The following is a 21,335-nucleotide window of genomic DNA, read 5'->3' as shown; positions in this document are numbered from 1 at the left end:
TCATTTCACCTTTAACTCTGTGTATGTCCTGCTGCTATCATCACTGCTGTCTTCTAACATACTAGTAGTTCTGTATAAAAGAAATAACATTAGTTTTAGGTTTAGGAAATATGGTAATCTTAAGCAAAATCAAGAAAAGTAACAAAGCTATATTTGTACTAATAACTCAAAAAATATATATCATTATTTACTTACTTCCCATCTTCACTCCATGAGGCTATATTAAATATTTGATCTTTCTAATGTTGACCTAACTACTAAGTATATTAAGCTTATATACATTTCAAACTAAAAACCAATCTACTATTTTCTCTATCTTCTCTACAAGGAAGAAAAGAGGGATATATAAGTAAATAATGCACATCCAAAGTTATAAAGGTAACCTATATGCAAATAGGCAAATATTTAAATTATTATCTATCCGGTTACGATATTTCTACCAAAAACTATGTAAATCACTAACTTTTCACTATCATTCATGAGGTCCTTAGTGAGGCCTCTAAGTCTTTCATCTACATGTAGTTACTTTTGGTGGTATTTATAATCTCCAATTTTTCCTTTGGAAAACTCCAATAACTATACAGTTCCTGTGGAAGAAAAATATCATGGTGCCCAGGTTCCTGCTACATGGCTATAATTCCTTGGCCAAGGTAATAAGATCAGATTTGAACAACTAACTCAGGTTTATAAGTCCAGACAGAACACAGGCTGAATTTAGGTACACTTCCACACCGATTTCCTTCTGTCTCTTGAGAATGTGAACTAAGAGGCATTGATTATAGACTGACTCTTGGTGATTTCTTTTTTAATGAATTTAGTCAAAGTTTAGATAGGTATTCTCTGCCTTGTGCAGGCAGAGCAGTCATTTTTTGAGAATGGACAAACATACACAGGAAGAGATGGTGTCAATCATAAAGCCTTTGAGTGATGAAACGAACTGCACAGTAGCTCCTGACAGTGCAGTTCATTACCACCCACTGATGATTCAGCTCCACATCATTTCTTATCCTTGCAACCCTGAAGCTCCTTAGTGTTGCTCTAAAACTTAGACTGTCAAGACCAGTTTTAGTTATGATCAATCATTCCCCACTATAACATCTCTTTTAAAAGTCAGGTTTACTTCCAGCAACTATTCAGATTTGTCCAAGAAGTCTTAAGCAAGGGCACAAGAAGACTTATGCCAGATATTCATTCAAGTTCATTTATATCAATTTGATGATTATGTAAATATCTATATAAATCAGGCAGAATAATACACTGACTTTAATTAGTTACTGTTCACTTGTTTATACTGTAAATAAAATTAACTAATTTGGCAAATAGAGGTGTTGAAGATTTTCTACCATTATTGTATTTATCTCTCCAAAAGTAAGAAAGAAAAGCATTTTTCTTTAGCATGGAAAAAAGAGACCCACTTATTTATCTTCTGTTCTGCATTCTCATTTTCCTGAATATTCACTAATCAAATTATAGCTTTTACTGGTGTGTAAAGCTAAGCAAGTACCCTAATTCTAACTGTAGACACACATGAGAAATATTAATTATGTGTAAAATGGGCAGTAGCCTGTGTTCTCTCTCTTACTCTTTGCTGTCTAACATTTTTCTTACCTTCTACATATTTTGTTCATAAAATTGGCTTCCCTATCTCTATGAATCTCCATGGCACTCCTGAATGTGGGGTTGCTTGGGAAACAAAAACCTCCTAAAGCAATTTTACCTGAATGGCTTTCTATTTGAAAGGCACTGAGGATTTATTGAGTAGCTTCAGTTGCTCCTGGGCCTATACGCACATGAAGAGTACCTACCTGCCTACAACCTGAAAAAAACAAACTATATACTGAGAGTCAGTATTTCTACCCATCAACCCAATCCATCCAAGAATTCCTACTTGTAATATTCTGAATTACATTTTAATTTTTTCCATAATACATTTCAATATAAATATAAGAAATAATAAGTTTACTTACCCTTCACTTAGTGTTCCCTCTCTTTTCCAAAATTTCATTTTATTCCATGTAAGAGCAATGATGGCGATTAAAATAAGGAGAGATAGGAAAAGGCAGACACTGAACAAGAGGAAACCTTTTTGAAGACCAGAACGATGATATGTTGTAGGCATGTATGCAACTTTTTCTGAAAATATGAAATAATTTTTAAAGTTAAATTTAATCATATTATAATTTTGATTTATAAAAATTTGTGATTCCAATAATAGTCATACAATGAATAAAATTAAATTTAAAAGTGTTTTCCAATATTCTATGACTATGCCACAAAGTGCATTGTATATTCATGCCACTCAACACATATCAATATCATTGTCATACTTTATTTCAAATCATTACACATATAATCTTTTTTAATATTTTATATTCCAATGTATTTTATCATATTCTTGTCTATTAATTCCTGCTGAAAACAGATGAAATGGATATTACAACCTAATAAGCTCTTCAGTTTAAAAATATGGAGCATACAAAAGAACTGTTTTTAAAAAAATGATTTAATGAAAAATTATTGACATAACTCAAGGTTGCAAAGCCCAATTAATGATAGTAAACCAGGTGAAATTTTCATATTGACTGTGTAAGATGATGTTGTCCTAATTTTGATTATATTAATTAGAAAAAATAGATATTCCTATAGGTGTTAGAAGATACTATAGGAAAACATTTTAAATCTATGAAAACTAGGCCCAATTTAACAAAAGAAATATTCCAGACAACTAGAATACAGAAAACTAAATTAAGCGACCAGAATTACCACCAATAAACCTGTGATAATATTAAATGTAAATGCAGTTAGTGTTCCCCCCACACAAAAGAGAAAAGTCCAATAACTTAGAAATAAAACCCAATTACATGTTGATAAGCAGTGATTTGACTAAAATAAAGTGATTCACAATGTTTATGTGTTATAGAAATAAATTGGAAAATATATGCAAAAATATTGAAATCATGCAAATATGTAGCAGTCATACACTATGGGAGAACACAATAGTTTTAAAACTCTCCTTTTCCTGCTTCATCCATCTGAAAAGGTCAATTCTCCACTAGTCCATCTTCACTCACAGTATCATAATGGAAGTGGATCTTTCTTCTCATGCACTAAAGGCTGACTAAAGGAATTGCACCTACTTATTGGACTGAGAGATACCCATTGCCCTAAGGAAGGTAGGGCTTCCACTTCAGCTCTGATGAAATATTGCCATTGAATGGTGCTGGTCTAGCCCTCTTATAATAAAAATATAAAACAAGACAATCTACATGAGGAAAGTGATTTCTGGAAGTCAACAGGAAATGCAAAACTATAATATAGGAAGGAAACTTAATATGCTGTTGAGTTTATGAGAATTCAACTCTACCTATGGAAAATTTGCTGATGTCAGCAGAGAACTGGGGTACTAAGCAAAGGGCAGCACTTCAGTGAGTTAATGAAGCAAGGCACAGAGTTCACAGCAGCAGAAATGGCTGGATCTGCAGGGTGAAACAGTTGCTCTGTAGATTAGGGACCCAGAAGTGTTGTGATAGCCTTCCAAGTGTCCTTGGTAGAGGTCCAACCTGAAGCTAATCAAACAGCAGCTCTTACTGGTTTGAGATTGAAAATAAGATACCAGAGCTTGAGCACTGCTGGAAAAATAGCATTAAGATGATCCCAATTTCTCCACATCCTCACTAATAACATGTTGCCTAATATGTTTTATTATAATCTACTTAAGGAGTATGAACTAGTGATTCATGTGGTTTTGATTTATATTTTTCTAAAATGTTTAGCACATGTTCATGAGTTTATGAGCTATTGGTATATCTCCTATGGAGATATGTTTATTTAAACCCCTTCTCAGTTTTAATTGGGTTGGATTTTTATTATGGACTTGTAAGAGTTCTTTTTATATTCTAGATATACAAGCTGCATATCAGATACAATATTTGCAAATATCTTCACCCATTCTGTAATTTGTCTTTCACTTTCTTGGTTGTGTCATTTGCAGCATAAAAGTTCTTAATTTTGATGAAGTTGGATCAATCTCTTGTTTCATTCTTTGCTTGTGCTTATACTATTTTCCAAAAAGGCTGCATAATTTTACATTCCACCAACAATGCACAGGGGCTCCACTCTCTTCATATCCTCATCAACGCAATATTTTCTCAATTTTTTTATAAGCCTGTAGGTTTGGCCCACAATATCCTATCAATTTGAGATGTTGAGCATGTTTTCATGTGCTTATTGACCATGTGGGTAAATTATTTGTAGAAATGTTTATTCAAGTCTTTTACCCATTTGTTAATTTGGTTGTTTTCTTGTTGTAAATCTGTAGGAGTTCTTTACATAAAATGGATATTAATTTTTCATCAGATATATAATTTGTAAACATTTTCTCCTATAACATGGGCAATCCTTTTCACTTTGAGTTGATCATACTCTTTGCTGGAAAACAGTTTTTAATGATTATGAATTCAAATGTATCTGTTTCTCTTTGCTTATTTCTGGTCCTATGGCCAATAAATTACTGCAAAACCCAATGTTTTTAATAATTCCCTCTGCTTTCTTCTAAGAATTTTATCATTTTAGCTCTCACATTCAATTTCTGATCCATTTGTAGTTAATTTTTGCATATCATTTCAGTAAACATCCAAGCTTATTCTTTTGCTTGTTGATATATGCTATGCCAATACCACTTGCTGAAAAGGCTGTTCTTTCCTCCATTGAATGATCATGGCATCATTATGGAAAATAATTGGACCACATAAGCAAGGGTTTATATCTGGTTTCCAAAATTTATTCCATTGGAAAATTGCAGTTTTCTGATTTTGGTCTCCAAATTAATATACTGTATCCATTTCCAAGAAGGTAAAAAAGAACCCTGGGGTCCATTTCTTTCTTTTTATGTTAGTTTCTACTGGACAAAACTGAAAATTCATAAATTTTATTTTACTGCCCACAGTGATAAAGAAAAGAATATTGATGGAGGAGTGTATTTTATCATTTGTACTCAGTCTAATGCAGAATAAAAGAGAGCAGAGCAGACTTTTCGCTAAAAGATATGCAGAGGCCAAATTAACACATTGAATATATTTAATATCATTACCCATTAGGGAAGTGCAAATTATAACCACTTTTAAAACTATAAAAGTCTTACTATCTATCCATTAATTTCACTCATGAGCATGTTTTCCAGAGAATTAAAAATTTACTTTTATTCATAGTATTCCACATGAATATTCATAGCAGATCTAATCATGATACCAGTAGCTAAATATTGGCAACCAAGCAAATGTCCTTCATGAGTGAATAATTAAAGAAATTCTGATACACCCATACAAAGAAATACCAATCATCAATAAAAAATGAAGTATTCATATATGCAACAACTTATATTGAGTTCATGAAATTTATACAAGAGAAAGAGGTCAATCTTAGAGACAAATTGTATGAAAGTATTTATATAACATTTGTGAAATAACATAATTAGAGAGACAGAGCAGTTCAGGAGTTGCCAGGAGTTAGGAAAGGAGGAAAGAAGGGATCAGTGTATCTGTAAAAAGGACTAATATTAGTTTAGTGATAATACATGTTGTGATGGTACAGTTCTGCATCTCAATTGTGGTGGTGACTACATCAATTTGAACATGTAACAAAATTGCACAGAACTAAATATGTGCCCCCACATACAGAAGTGAGTGAGTGCATACTGGTGACAATTGAAAAAGATCTATGTATTTTGTCAATGTCCACTTCCAGGTTTTGATATTGGACTATAGTATTGAGACATGTTTCATTGATGGAGTCTGACTGAAGGGTACACGAAACTTCCTTTTACAGTTTTTGCTATTTATTGTGAATATATAACTATAAATTAAATAAACACCCAATAAAAGATCATTACATATCTAAAACTGGCAAAACAAAATTGAACTAAACAAACAATCAAAAATAACAATATCTAAGTGCTTGTGAGGTGCGTGCTATCTGTGCAGAGAAACTGGCTCTCTCATTGATGAATGGGGTGAAGGAAAAATGGTACAGCCACTTTTGAAAATAATTTGGCCATTTCTTATAAAACTATAAGTACACTCACTAAAATGATACACTTATTAAGTGACCCAGCAATCTTATCCTTAGCTGTTTACCCACCAAAATGTGACAATATATGTATATTCTATATGTACAGTATATATATTATACATATGTATATAAAATTCTATATATTTATATCAGCTTTATTCTTCATTGCCAAAATCTTGAAATAACACAAATAACCTTCAATGGATGAATTGATAAGCTAACTATAGTACATCTTTTTAATAGAAGGCTAGTTAGAAATAAAAATTAATGAACTATTAAAACATGACAACAGAAATGAATCTCAAATGCATATGTCATTCTGGGAAAGGCGAATATCTAGGAGCAGAGAACAGGTAACTACTTTCCGGGAATTAACAGTAGGGGACGACTGCAAAAAACGGAGCCAGAGGAAGGATTTTTGGTGCTAAGTCTATTATGTATCATGATGACAGCTGATGGGCAAATAAGTCTGTTCATTTTTTTTGGACCCATAGAATTGTATACCACAGAGTGAATATGCTAATGTGCCGGGGTCCAACCCCAGCAGGTCCCCGGGTTCCCAAAGGCGTAGACGGAGTCGGCGAAGAAGGAAGGACACAGAGACAGCGTTCAGTTGATCAGCAGCCTAGCCAGGATCTCCAGCCAGGATCTCCAGCCAAGTTCTGGTCTGGATCTCCAGAGAGGTTCTGCTTAGGATCTCCAACTAGGTTCTGTGTCCATGTTCTCTTGCTAGGTTCTCCAGGTTCTCCAGCCAAGTTCTGTAGCCATGTTCCCTCGCTAGGTTCTTCAGCCAGGTTCTGTCCAGGTTCTCCAGCCAGGTTCAGTCACCAGGTTCTAGTCAGGTTCTCTTGCCAATTTCTGTAGTCAGGTTCAGTCCAGGATCTTTTGCCATGTTCTCTCGCTAGGTTCTGTCTCTAGGTTCTGAGGCCAGTTTCTGTCCAGGATCTTTTGCCATGTTCTCTCCAGCGAAGTTCTTCTGTCTCTAGAGAACGTTCTGTGTAGGTTCTGTGCCTAGGTTCTGTCTCTCTTTGTTCAGTATTCTAAGTTCTGTGTCTTGCTGTCTTATTACATCTGTTTTTATACCAGTTGATTCAATCCTATCAATCTCTATTCCAAAGGTTAGGGCGTTTCTTATCTCCATTCCAGGGAGTAAAGATTATGTAGCTTAAGTATGATTGTTCATAGTTAAAGTGATTAATTATCCGCCTGGCACTTAGTTAAGAGGTTTTATTTCCTCCCTAACTTCAGGGGAAAATCCCTACCTGGGGAAACAACCTTTCTCAGAGACCTTGGTTAAAACACATAGTGCCAAGAAGGTGAGCAAACATATTAAGAACAGTATGCCATATATGCCAGGTCCCTTGAAACAGCAAGCATGGACCGGCTCCCGGCACTAATGCATATACATTTTTAAAAGGCAAATATGTTTAATAAAAAATAAGCATTAAAAAGAGAGAAAGGCTGGGATTTTATTTTCAAAATTTCCAAGAATACATCCATCTATAGATTCAAGAATCTCAGCCAATTTATTTCAAACAGGATAAATTCAAAGAAAAACACATTTGGCAAATCATAGTGAGACAGTGGGTAATCAAAAACAGAAAATAAGCCTGAAAGACAAAGAGTAAAAGAATAATTATATTATTGAGATGCATAAGAAGAATGACAGCTGTATTCTCATCAGGAAAAGGAAGCCAGGATACAGTGTGATTATATCTTTGAACAGCTGAGAGGAACAATTTTCAATGTTAGAAATCTACTTCCACTGAAATATTTTTGGCAAATGTAGACATTATAAAACCACTCTAAAGACAAACAAAGGCTGAAACATATGGTCACTGCAAAATAGACCAAAAAGAAATACAATAGGAAGTTTTTCAGTCTGAAAGGAAATGACCCATAGGGAAATTTGAATGTGCTGCAAGAGTTGAAAAGCCCCCCAAAAACAGTAACTCAGTGGGCTAATATATACAAATATATATTAATATATAAATATATAATATATACAAATATTAAAAATATTTAGGAAACTATTAGCTACTAAAGGCAAATAATAATGTCTTGTCAGTTTTATAATATAATATATAAATAAAATATATAACAACAAAAGTACCAATGATGAAAAGACATTAGTAGAAATAAGCCCTTATGAGATTTATACATGGTGAAGTTTAGAGAAATATAATATACCACATTTGTATATGAATGTTCACCAAATAAGCGGGAACTTTTGGTACCATCTACTAGCCATTTGCTAAAGTTATGAAAGATTTCATTATTTTTATCTTTCTATAGTATGTTCAGCTTCAAAATGCAACTTAGTTATAAACTAGCACATCACAATAGTTAACATCCTTGGGATATGGACTATATAAAAATCTGTCGCCCATTCTATAATTTAATAGCACCAATCTAGAAAACTCTGCTATATAAATAGCAATGTTTGAGCGCCCGTGGTTAAAATTAAGGAGAAGTCTAATGAAAAGTTCACTTCTAGATCTGAATTAAAGAGGTATACAACACTTTGATTGACAGTATGATTTATAGGGTAGCCCCCTGGCCACAGGTGGCCATTTAAATTTAAATTAAGTAACATAAAATAAAGTGAAAATTTTACTTCCTCAGTTGCACTATCTACATGTCAGGTGCACAACAGCCTTATCAACAGTGGAGATGTCAAACATGTCTATAAGTGCAGAAATTTCTGTGGGATCACACTGATCGAGATACTAACTGTCAGAAATGAATCCCCAATACCCGTCATAGATACTTCCTCCTGGTGATGATGGACTTTCTCTACAATTTGGAGGAGCAAATCCACGAAAACATTGACAAGTATATTCAGTATTGCAAACCTAAAACCAAAAACAAATTGTTTATTTTAATGTGGAAAATAATTCTTAAATAAAATTTAATAAAACAAATGTCCATGCAACATCTTTTCAAATGTCACATGAATTTCCTATTATTTATCTCTTATATTTTTAAGTAAAAGTAGATAACATTTTTTATAAAACTGAAATATCTTATTCTGGAGAAGCATAGAAAGTATGAAGCTAGATATAAATTTGTGGAAATTTAAAATTTTTATGAATTGTGTCAGATACAAAAATTGCTGTGAGAAGACCCAACTTAAAAGAGAGAGAGAGAGAGAGAGAGAGAGAGAGAGAGAGAATTAAAAGGAAAAATTTGCTTAAAAAGACACAAATAGAAAAATTTATCTTGCTAGTAAATATCTATAAATATGAGCTGGTGTATGAATTAAAAGAGGAGTCGGAGCAGAATAGAGAATCTAGAAGTAAACTTATGCAAAAATTCAATTAAAATTAAATTTAAAAAAAAAACAACAGAAAATAAACTGTAACTAATAGGACATTTAAGTTATTTGGGAGAAAATCTTGAATAAAAACTCAAAGGCACATCATTTTTTCCTGGATTACTATAGTACAATACATGAAGCATCAATATGGCAGAAGCCAAAGGCATACTTGGAAACCTTCCAAAGCCTACAAAATTTCTATAATCCAGTCAAAACTTTCACAATGAATGGTAAAATAGAAATACAAATGGAAAATATGACCATACATACATGCTTAAGAACTGTGTCATTAATTATTAAATAAATGAAAATTAACAATGGATTTACCATGTTAGAAGACATTGAAAAACTGAGAAACTAGTTTGGCCAGAATTGGAGGAAATGCACCATTTTTTTTTTTTTTTTCACAGCAAGTGGGAGCAAAAACTGGTACACTATTTCTTGAAGACAATATAACATTACTGAAATTTTTATGGTGCATACATTTGGCCCATCAGTTTTTATTGCTAACAATTTAAGAAATCGGATAAGAAACTCTGCTCTCACAAAATATTAGACCATAAGTTATATGTGTAACGTAAATATATTGTATGTATTTAAATATATTTCAGTAACATACACTTAATTATAATTTTATATCTATGTATAAATGTGTCTATATAATCTTTAATAAATATATTTCCAAACGTTTACATTCTTGATGTAACGTTTTAAAAGATTGTTTTATATTGTATTTTGTACAAAGTTCAAAGCTTATGAACTCATGAGACCTATAACAATCTTATTGAACACATAATTCATGTACATAAGTATAAATTATGGAAACTGCTTTCCTTATTTGCCTTTAATTTTCCATAAGAAATTTCCACATAAATTAATTCTGAACCTTATTATTATCCTGGAAATGTTATTGACATGAATTTTTTAAATAAAACCACACATAGGCATTACCTACCCCATTTCCACGGCAAATCACTGTGGCATTACAGAGTCGACTATCTTTGTGGGTACTCACAGGTTGACAAGATCCATTCAGACAAACCTACCATTTTAAAAACAAGCAACAATAACAACCACCATGAAATGTAAAGAGTTGAGCAATCATTATTGCTACAAATAGAGATGCTCAAGATTTGTAAGTATAGGGATGTGCAAGCATAGGTTTGCAGTTGTTAGTATTGAAAAAGACATGCGGGTAACAATTATTTACAATATTTACAGATATTTGTAGTCTACTCTGCATTTTACATACACATGACTGTAAACCTCCATTTGCCCACCACTGTGTATATAAAACACATAAATCTGTTGAATAAGAGTGGTGAAAGCAGACATCCCTGCCTTGTTCCTTATGTTAAGAGAAGCATGTTTAGTTTTTGCCCATTGAATATGATGCTGACTGTAGATTTTTCATTCATGACCTTTATTATGCTCAGGTATGATCATTCTATTCCCACTTTGCTGAGAGATTTTATCATAAACTAGAGGCCCCGTGCATGACATTCGTGTACTGAGTGGGGTCAGGGGGTCCCTCAGCCCAGCCTGCAACCTCTCACATTCCGGGACCCCTCAGGGGATGTCCACTTACCAGTTTAGTCTATAGGTCAGTTTATCTATCCTTGTTCCAATATTGCATTGTTTTAATTACTTTAACTTTATAGTATGTCTTGATATATAGTAGTATAAATGTCCAGTTTCCATTTTCATCTTTAAAATTACATTCGCTATTTTGTATTTTTGGCCTTTTGTATTTCCATATAAACCTTTAAATCAATCTTTCATTTTCCCAACAACACATTTCCCCCTTCCAAAAAAAAATACCTGCTGTGATTTGGATTCTTGATAGCATCATATTAATCAATTGATTTTTGAGAACATTGACATGTTAAGTCTTCCAATTAATCAGTATTGCTTACCCCTCATTTATGTAAGTCTTCTTTGCTTCTCTAGTAATGCTTTGCAGTTTTCAATGCAGCGGTTACTTGCATATCTTTCAGGGATCATCCTAGGTTTTAAATGCTTTTGAATGCTATCAAGGCCACAATATCTTGATGCTAAGGCTACTTCTAAAATCTTTATTTTTTACTTGTTATAAAGGTACAATTACTAAGACATAAAGTCACAGGCTTGCTACAATCTTGACTTGGGGATGACCAGCAAGACCACTTAAACCAAAGATATCACCTCTACTTTATTAAAATCACAACCCACAAAATTTCCATGTGCAATCCAAACAGCAGAAATGCATGTTTTCAAGGATGTGCTCTGATTTCTCACTCACCATAATTTTACTAATATCCTTCCATGTCATTAAAAATTACATGCAAGTGTTATTTTAGAAAGAAATAGCGTATTGGATAAACTTTAATTTATCTGACCAACCTATAATTGTCATTTAACAAGTCTTCATAACTTTTCTGTTATAACAAACATCATAATTGCTCTATACCCATGAATAGTTCCTAATATCAGAAAATTAATTTCACATTATTCCATTAGCAATGGATAAAAAAATATGATATTTGACTCCTTACACATTTCCCAATCACTTTCCAGAAAATATGTGATAATTTATACTTACTTTAGAATGATAATGTTATTCTTCTCACCATCAGATATTACTTTCAATGCCCAAATGCTAACTTGCAAACAGTAAGCTATACTGCATACATTTTATATATGTCTAACCACTATGCTGTATATCTGAAATTAATATACTTTTGAAAGTCAACTGTTATTGAAAAATAAAAAATGATTAAAACAACAACTTAATACTAAGTTACTTTGTATTTATGTAGTCACAAGTAAGGTGAAACATTTTCATGTTTCTTAGTTATATGCTCAATATTGTGAGGTATTTTTGCACTGATATGGGCAAAACACGTGTGGGGATGTGTTTGAGTATGCTTGTATGCACACATACATAATATACATAAATATTTTGACATACTTATATAGTCTAAGATGTATTCTCTGACAAAGTAGATGTCCAACAATTCAACTCAACTCAATTCTGACACTATCTACCTAGAGTTAGAATCAGATCCACAAATTAAAGGGCTTAGGCCCATAAGGATGCCTCCACTTCAGATACTAGATGCAAGTCCCAGACCACCCTAATTTTGACCAACCATCTAGACATTGGAGGTTCCCATAAACTCCTACTCAGGTTTCATAATTTGCCTATTTGGCTCATAGCAGTCAAAACAACACTTTAGTTATGTTTACTGGTTTATTAAAAGGCTACAACTCAGGAACAGCCAAGTAGAAGAAATATAAGCTATTTGTGGGGTCGGGGGAGTTAGTTTCTATGTCCGCTCCAGGCATATTGAAAGCACAGGAGGTGATGAGTTCATCAACTTAGAAACTCTCCGAATCTCACAGTCCAAAGTTTCTATAGAGTTCACTCTTCAGCCATACCATTCCCCATCATGGAGTTCTGTTCTGTGGGGCTGGGTTGGGAGCGTGGCTAAAAGTTCCAATCCTCTAACCATTTAGTCTCTTTGGTGGCCAGCCCAATCCTAAAGCTATCTAGAGGCCTCTCCTAAATCACTCCATTGGTCTGTTTGGGCGGGAATGAATAACACAAAACATTGTTTGTTATCACTCAGGAAATTCCAAGGGCTATGGGAGCTCTGTGCCAGAAACCAGAGACCAATCCCAAAATATATTTGACGTGTGTGTGTGTGTGTGTGTGTGTGTGTGTGTGTGTGATGTGCACGCACACATGGGCGTGTGCCATTTCGCTGCTTTATTTTCTAATTAAATAATGATTAAATTAGTTAATAAAGTTCTGTGTTTACTCTGCCTTATTTATAGTAAATACCTTTTCACTTTGCTTTAAATGATCTTTGAAGGGAAGATATATTACTTTATAATGCTGTGGACAGAAAGGGGCCATATGCTAAACCTGACAAGCTCAGGAAAGGCCTGGATTGTGGGTTTTATAAACTCAGAGACAGAAAGTAACCACATAAGTTGGTCTGAAACTAAAAATTTATAACTAAAAGCGAGTCTTCGTGTGTATTCATGTCCTAGGCTAGAATCTTCCTTGACAGAGGTCAGTATTTACCATAACTGAGCCTATAGATTGTCTTTTTGCATCTAAAATAACATACCTTAGGCATGTCAGAGTAATTTCCTTTTTCAGACCCCTCAGAGCACAACTCAAGGTTCTGTGGTCTCTGTACCAGAGCTAGAGACCACAGAAGCCCTCAGTGCTACCTTGCTCCTGCATACCATCTTCACGTGCTCTAAATATTCATTATCAACCCTTGCCGGGGTCCAACCCCAGCAGGTCCAGGGGTTCCCAAAGGTGTAGACGGAGTCGGCGAAGAAGGAAGGACACGGAGACAGTGTTCAGTTGATCAGCAGCCTAGCCAGGATCTCCAGCCAGGATCTCCAGCCAAGTTCTGGTCTGGATCTCCAGAGAGGTTCTGCTGTGGATCTCCAGCGAAGTTCTGGTTAGGATCTCCAGCCAGGTTCTGTGTCCATGTTCTCTTGCTAGGTTCTCCAGGTTCTCCAGCCAGGTTCTGTAGCCATGTTCCCTCGCTAGGTTCTCCAGCCAGGTTCTGTCCAGGTTCTCCAGCCAGGTTCAGTCACCAGGTTCTAGTCAGGGTCTCTTGCCAATTTCTGTAGTCAGGTTCAGTCCAGGATCTTTTGCCATGTTCTCTCCAGCGAAGTTCTTCTGTCTCTAGATTCTGTGTAGGTTCTGTGTCTAGGTTCTGAGTTCTAAGTTCTGTGTGTAGGTTCTGTCTTCTCGTTCCTGTGTAGGTTCTGTCTCCTTAGTTCTGTGTTCTAAGCTCTGTATTCTAAGTTCTGTGTCCTAAGTTCTGTGTCTTGCTGTCTTATTACATCTGTATTTATACCAGTTGATTCAATCCTATCAATCTCTATTCCAAAGGTTAGGGCGTTTCTTATCTCCATTCCAGGGAGTAAAGATTATGTAGCTTAAGCATGATTGTTCATAGTTAAAGTGATTAATTACCCGCCTGGCACTTAGTTAAGAGGTTTTATTCCCTCCCTAACTTCAGGGGAAAATCCCTACCTGGGGAAACAACCTTTCTCAGAGACCTTGGTTAAAACACATAGTGCCAAGAAGGTGAGCAAACATATTAAGAACAGTATGCCATATATGCCAGGTCCCTTGAAACAGCAAGGATGGACCGGCTCCCAGCAAACCCTCCTGTGCCCACCAATATAAAAGAAGTATGTGTCTATTTGTATTACTTTTTATCCAGTCTCACAGATTTCCCAGCTTTGCTTTCTCCAGCCTGCCTAATCTACAACCAATGGATTTCAGGTAACCACCCCTATAACTTCCCCTTTGATTCTGATGTATAAAATAAGCAGTAAAACTGCTATTCTCCAGAGCACTTTCTCAACCTATTGAGATTTTTCATCCTGGCAATTGTTGTCAGTTTGGCTCAAATAAACTCTCATAAGATTTTTTCTAAGCCTGAACATACTTTTGCCAACAATGTAGCTAGTATCAGTAAGTTCCGTTGTAATTACTTTATTATTTTTATGTTAAAATGTCTTTGCATTCTGAAATAAATTTACTCACTTCATTTTTCTTCTTATTTTTTTAATTCTTAAAATACTGCTTCTCATTGTAAATTATTTTAATTAAAATGTAAGCTAATTATGCATGTTTTTCTTTAGTCAATTATTTTTAGTGATAATAGTCTAAAAATCATTTATCATGTTTCTTAATGTTTTTAAGAAAAATAAATTAAATAAAGCTTAGATTCTTTTATTATTGTATCTTGTTGGAGGGTCAAATTTTCAACAAGTATATTATGCTTTTGGAGAAATAATTAGGGGAGTAGGCTAATAAGCAAGTAAATAAATGTTTTACTGTCATTATAATCAAATTCATTCCAATTAATTATTGTAAGACTAAATACTTAGGGTGTCTTTTGTTGTTGTTCTTAGTATTCAGATTGTTCCATTCTAATTATTAGTGTATTATTTGATTCTTTTTTGTTCTCTGTTTACACAAATTATTGCAGACCAAATCCTAGCCTAATAAAGAGGCTCAGATTCTCAAGTGTGAGGCAACCAGTTTAAATATCTATAGCAAAGTTCATAATAAAACAGATCAGAAAGCAAGTGATCCTTTGACCAGCAGAAATCTGACCTTTGAATCTTAAGATACAGTGACCAGTTTGTATGATTGCAAATTAAAAAAATCTTAATATTCTCTCTCTCTCTCTCTCTCTCTCTCTCTCTCCCCCTCTCTCTCTCTCTCTCTCCCACACACACACACACACACACACAGGCACTCGGACACACACATCATATAAAATCAAGAAGAATTTATATTTACCCTATCTTCACCACATATAGTGCCATCAGCTACGCGGGTTACATCCACTTCTCCCGCTAATAAAGGATTTCTCAGTTTTGCTGACATACATACATAGCCTCTAAGGTAAGTATATTGAATATCAAATGGACTCCATGATATTACCCGTGAGTTTGTCCATTGACAAACTAACTTTGCACAAAAGGTATCCCTGGCAATATAAAGCAGAGAAAAGTTCCCACGTGTCACTTACTATAAGACTAATGTTTTAGGTAAATAATAATTCAAAGTATGAGGATAATTCAGAATGTTACTCAAACCATAACAGCAAGGCTATTCAGTGCATACACCATCTTATGAAGAACAACATATAAATTTATCTGTATGTACTATAGTCATCTTTCATTTGAATTAAGTGACTCATTGCAGAAAACATATACACACAAATACACGCATTTGAAAAATGGATAGTTTTTTTTAAAAATACACACTGAAAATGACATCGTTTGTTGTGAAGACAGATTCCAAATGCATCTGCGAGATAATTCACTTCTTCTATACATACATACGCAGCACTTTTAGCAACTGAAAACATAAAGTTCCAATTAGTCATCTCAAAAAAACAATTAAAACTAAAAATATGGTATATTAATATAGAGACAGCTGGACAGCAGCAATGTCCAGTCAGTGGGTGCCATGTCCAAATTTTTGATGTCACCTATTGGCTCTTTGAGAGTGAGAATCACTCCCCAGAAACTACCCACTTGAGAAGGGAAAAGTTGGTATCAAATTGCAGAAATGACTAAGAAATCAGTCATTTGATTTAATATCTACAATTCTAACAATATATTCCCTTTGCACCAATCATCTGAATTTTCACTAATGTCCTAGTGTCTTTATCCTATACTTAGTAATCCTATTTTGCCTCTTGACATAATTCAAAGGTGCTTTGATTTGCAATTTTATTTTTAAATTTGGATTTAAATAAACAATACCTTTCCTTGTGGTTAGGGTGAATTACTGACTTTAGAAAAATACAGTTTAAAAAGGAATCCCAGAAAAATAAACACAACTATTACATTTTCCAAATAACTCTGCACACTGTTTAGTCGGTTCTCGGCATATTCCTTTATAGCAAAAGGCGGTATTATTATTGCATGGTTCTAAATCAGCAGATTTTACATCCAACGGACAAGTCTCATAAATTCCATTACAAAATTCTGGAAAATCACATGGATCTATGCCTTTCCGACATAGACGTCCTCTTTCTATCATCTGTGAGACAAATAGAGACAATTTTTTTGTAATACTTTTTATACAACGACAAACTGCTTCACACATGACAATTAATCAAGTCTTACCACACTACTCCAAGCAAGGTATTGTTATCTTCTACTATAATTTAGATAAACTGTCATTATAGTTAAGAATGATGAAAGATTAAATGACTTGTCAAAGATCACATACCATAATTCAGTACTGGAGCGGTATAACTCAAATTCCTAACTGATGGTATTAACATTAAGCACAGTCACTGTGCATAGTATCCACTGAGCACAACACCCTTCTTTTGAAATAATTTACTAGGGGCTAATCTATTATGAAGTTTAACTAAATATGAACATAATGGAATCAGGTCATGTATTCATACCAAATGCCAAGTTCTGAGACAGTATGTATGCAATTTTCTGAAAGATGCAGAAATGTTAAACACATAAGTCAACATTCTTTTTTAATTTTCATCAGAAAATGTTGCATTGCCTTTACATTTTTAATGTTGACACTATTGCAGGTGTCTCAGATTTCTTTGACACTTTCACACACTCTTGCCTACCCCTCCCTTGACCTTCACCACACTATTGTCTGTGTCCATGTGCTATGCATATATGTTTTTTACCTAAATCCTTCACCTTATTTATCCAGTCCCTTCTACGCCCCTCTCCTCTGACATTTATCAGACTGTTCCATGTGTCCCTGCTTCTACACCACTGCAAAAAAGAAGGAACTCTTATATTTTGTGACAGCACAGACAGACTTGAGGGTATTATGTTAGCAGAATAAGCCAGTCAGAGAAAGACAAATGCCATTTGATCTCACTAATATGTGGAATCTAATGAACAAAATAAACTGATGAACAAAACAGAACCAGAAGCATGGATGCATTGCCTTTAAAATAGTGTTGAGCTCTCTCATATTTTCTAGTAACTTCCAATGTGAGAACAATGGGAAATTTAAAATTGGTTTCCAGTGACATAGTAAGTGGGGGCTGTTACCAAAGCAGAAGTTCTAGAATGAAGTCTTTTAAAAAGTCTGGTGCTCAGATTTTATGATTACACCTAACTGTCAGAGAAAAAGGGACACTGTTCATTTTTTTTTATCTTTCTGAACGAAATATGTTTGTAAAGTACTAACCAAAAAGTGTAAATAAGAATCCAAACAGACATGTGGATTCTATTACCTTTTTAGCAAATTAAAAGTTTACTTAAAAGTTCTAGAAAAATAGATTGGAAAGAACCCAAATGTCTATCAATTAATGAATAGGTAAGTTGTGGTATATACATACAACAGAATATTTTCAGCCAGATATAGGAATGGTAGACTGATATATAATCTAAGAATGAATAAACTTTTAAATCACTACATTAAATGAAGAAAGCAAGACACTATAGGTCATTGTGTGCTTCCACTTACATGAAATATCTGGAATAAGTGAAACCTGAAAGGCAGGTTTCACATTGGTGGGTGCCAGAGACTGACAGGAAGGGAGAAAGGAGAGCATGTTTGTCTGTTTGATGATAAACATTTTTTGGAGCTAGAGGTGGTAGCTGCACAACATTGTGAATATTATAAATGACATTAAATTGTTCACTTGAAAATAGTCAATTTTATTTTTTATGATTTTCACCTCAATATTTAAAAAAGGGTCTAGTGAAAGCTCTCATAGTCATAATGCTGTGGTGATTGATACTAAATATTTACTTCAAGATCAACAATAGAAAATATCTGATATCAGGCTATGCATATTCATTTTTCAACTTTAATTCTTGGGACTAATTGTATTCCTGATATGCTATACTAACTCAGTTGCTAGTTTTTACCATAATCCTAAACTACTGCTCAATGGACATCATTCTTATTTCAAATAATTTTTCTTTCAGGACCTACTCCACCTCTACCATGAGGGGTTATAAATCAGGAATATGCTCCGGACTCAGGATGATAATCAGAACACTTCTCCCTAGACACAGGGAGTGGAAATTTAACTCAGCAGGATCAGGCATGGTTTCCTCCATTACCAAGCAGAGAGGCAGATGTTGGAAAAGAAAGGATCTCTCTACGCTTCTGAAATATTGTACTGTGGACTCGAAAACCCAGGAGGTGCAATGAGCTATCTGTATTATATATGCAGAAACCTTGTTTGAGCCCTGTCAACAGAACTGTGAGGCTATTCAATAGATGTCCAGAATAAGAATTCTATTGTTCCTGTTTGAAATCTTCACCTGAGCATGAAGTTGAGCTTCATGAGTGTTTGTTTGTTTTCCTTTGCTTGGCCATTATCAAGATACAATCTTTTGTGACAACAAGAATGGACCTAGGGAGTTTTATGCTAAGTGAAATAAAAGCCAGTCAGAGAAAGACAGATATCATATGATTTCACATATTTATATGCGGAATCTAATGAACAAACTAAAGCAACAAACTCATAAATTCAGAGAACAGACTGATAGTTATTGGAGGGGAGGGGGTTTGGGGGTTGGGTGAAAAAGATGAAGGGATTAAACAGTGCAAATTGGTAGCTACAGAATAGCCACAGAGATGCAGTTTTCAGCATGGGAAATATAGTAAAAAATATCAAGAAAACTGGGTACAGGGCTAGGTGGGCAGCAGGGAGTCAACTCTGTAAAGTGCATGGGTGTTTGGCCACTCTCCTATACATCTGAAACTGGTGAGGAATAGTAGTAGATGTAAACTGTGGTTGAAAAGAAAATAAAAATTAAAGGAATTGTGTCAGGTAGAAAATTTTGTTTCATATAGTATTGACTAAAAATGGGCAAATGGCCCATTGATTTTTCCCAAGAATAAAAGCCAGAATGCTATTCCTTATTTTTTTCTTTTTTCTTTTTTAATTATAAAATCTTTTATTTCCTGGCTGGGATCAAACTTTTTAAATCTTTATTGTTGGAAGTATTACAGATGTCCCTGTTGTTGTTTTTCTCATTGACCCCCTCACCCTGCACTTGCCCCTTCAGGCCATCACCACTCTATTGTCTGCGTCTGAAATAGGAATTTTTAGGGGTGAAAAAAAGGCAGGTTTAGGAAATTTTAGAAATTAAGGGAACCATGGAAGAAGCACAGGGCTGCAGAGCAGCAGCAGGTCTATATTTATAAAATATAGGGAAGGAAGCCCCTCATTCAGAGGAAGAAGAAGACCCAAAGGGGATAGGAAAACAATAAGGGGGGAGGGGAGGAAAACCTCACATGTCCCATGTGAGATTCGACCTTTGAGCTCAGGAGTTACTATAGTAACCAGTCTAAGGGAATAGTGACCAATCAGAGGGGATATCAAGGCACAAAGACCTACAGCCTTTATAAACCATGGAAACAGGGACTCCATGGGACTCTGTCCCCCTCCCCATGTGGGAGTCTGTGCTGTGAGATTCTTTTCCCTTCCCCACGTGGGAGTCTATACTTTTTCTTCAATAAAATTTCCACCTTTGCTATAGCACCTTACTTCCGTGGACTCATTCTTCGACTCTCTCAGACAAAGAATCTGGCGAACCATCTTGCCCAGGGGAACAGTGCGTATTCCAGTCCAAAAAATCCTGCTTCATGTCCATGGACTATGCATATATACATATAAATTCCCAGGTTAATCAATCTTAACCTTCCCTCTGACGTTTGTCTGTCTGTTCCATGCTTGTCTCTGGTTCTATTTGTTCATCAGTTTATTTTGTTCCTTAGATTCCACATATGAGTGATTTTGTGTGATTATCTTTCTCTGAGAAGGCAGGGGTAGGTGAGGGTGGGGGAGGAGGGGTGAAGAGATAAACCAAAGTACTTGTATGCATATACTAGAGGCCTGTTGCACGAAAAGATTCATGCAATAGGCTTGGGTCCCTGGTGCCAGAGGAAAACTGGTTCCACTCCGGCCGGAGCCTCCTTCACAGCCCTCGCTACTCCAGCCGGAGCCGCCTTCAGTATTCGCTCCGCCGCTTCGCACCTATGTATGCAAATTAACCTCCATATTTGTTGGTGGTTAATTTGCATATCTCGCTGATTAGCCAATGGGAGGTGTAGCAAAGGTATGGTCAATTTCAATCTTTGTCTATTATTAGATAGGATGAATAATCCATGGACACAGACAATAGGGTTGTGAAGACCTGGGGTAGGCTGAAGGGTGAGGGGGAACAGAGGCAGGCTAGAAGGGGTCAATGATGGAAAAAAAAAAAAGACATATATAATACTTTCAACAATAAAGATTTTTAAAATGAATAAATAAAAATTTTGTATTTTTTAAATAAAATAAAGAAGTTATAAGTGTTGACTTATTTGTTATAAAACAAATTCCAAAATATTTTGATATATATTTTTAGAAAATAAAAGAACTCATTAGCTTATTCTTTAAAAAAATGAAGTTAA

The 21,335-nt window shown here is 34.8% G+C and overlaps 1 protein-coding gene across 1 annotated transcript in view; it reads right to left on the bottom strand.

Annotated features, from left to right (window-relative positions):
* Positions 1 to 21,335, bottom strand: part of LOC118649822 (A disintegrin and metallopeptidase domain 3-like) — a 72,231-nt gene continuing 50,896 nt past the window's right edge. The window contains exons 14-20 of the mRNA XM_036297237.1: positions 16,775 to 16,970; positions 16,187 to 16,280; positions 15,717 to 15,906; positions 10,341 to 10,427; positions 8,801 to 8,921; positions 1,968 to 2,133; positions 1 to 70 (exon numbers count right to left, since the gene is read on the bottom strand). Of these exons, the coding sequence (XP_036153130.1) occupies positions 1 to 70; positions 1,968 to 2,133; positions 8,801 to 8,921; positions 10,341 to 10,427; positions 15,717 to 15,906; positions 16,187 to 16,280; positions 16,775 to 16,970 (924 nt within the window). The remainder of the gene's footprint in view (positions 71 to 1,967; positions 2,134 to 8,800; positions 8,922 to 10,340; positions 10,428 to 15,716; positions 15,907 to 16,186; positions 16,281 to 16,774; positions 16,971 to 21,335) is intronic.

This window comes from Myotis myotis, unplaced genomic scaffold (assembly GCF_014108235.1).
Source record: "Myotis myotis isolate mMyoMyo1 unplaced genomic scaffold, mMyoMyo1.p scaffold_m19_p_3, whole genome shotgun sequence".
Taxonomy (NCBI): domain Eukaryota; kingdom Metazoa; phylum Chordata; class Mammalia; order Chiroptera; family Vespertilionidae; genus Myotis; species Myotis myotis.
Note: the sequence above shows the minus strand (reverse complement) of the source record. Positions and strands in the feature narration are given on the sequence as shown.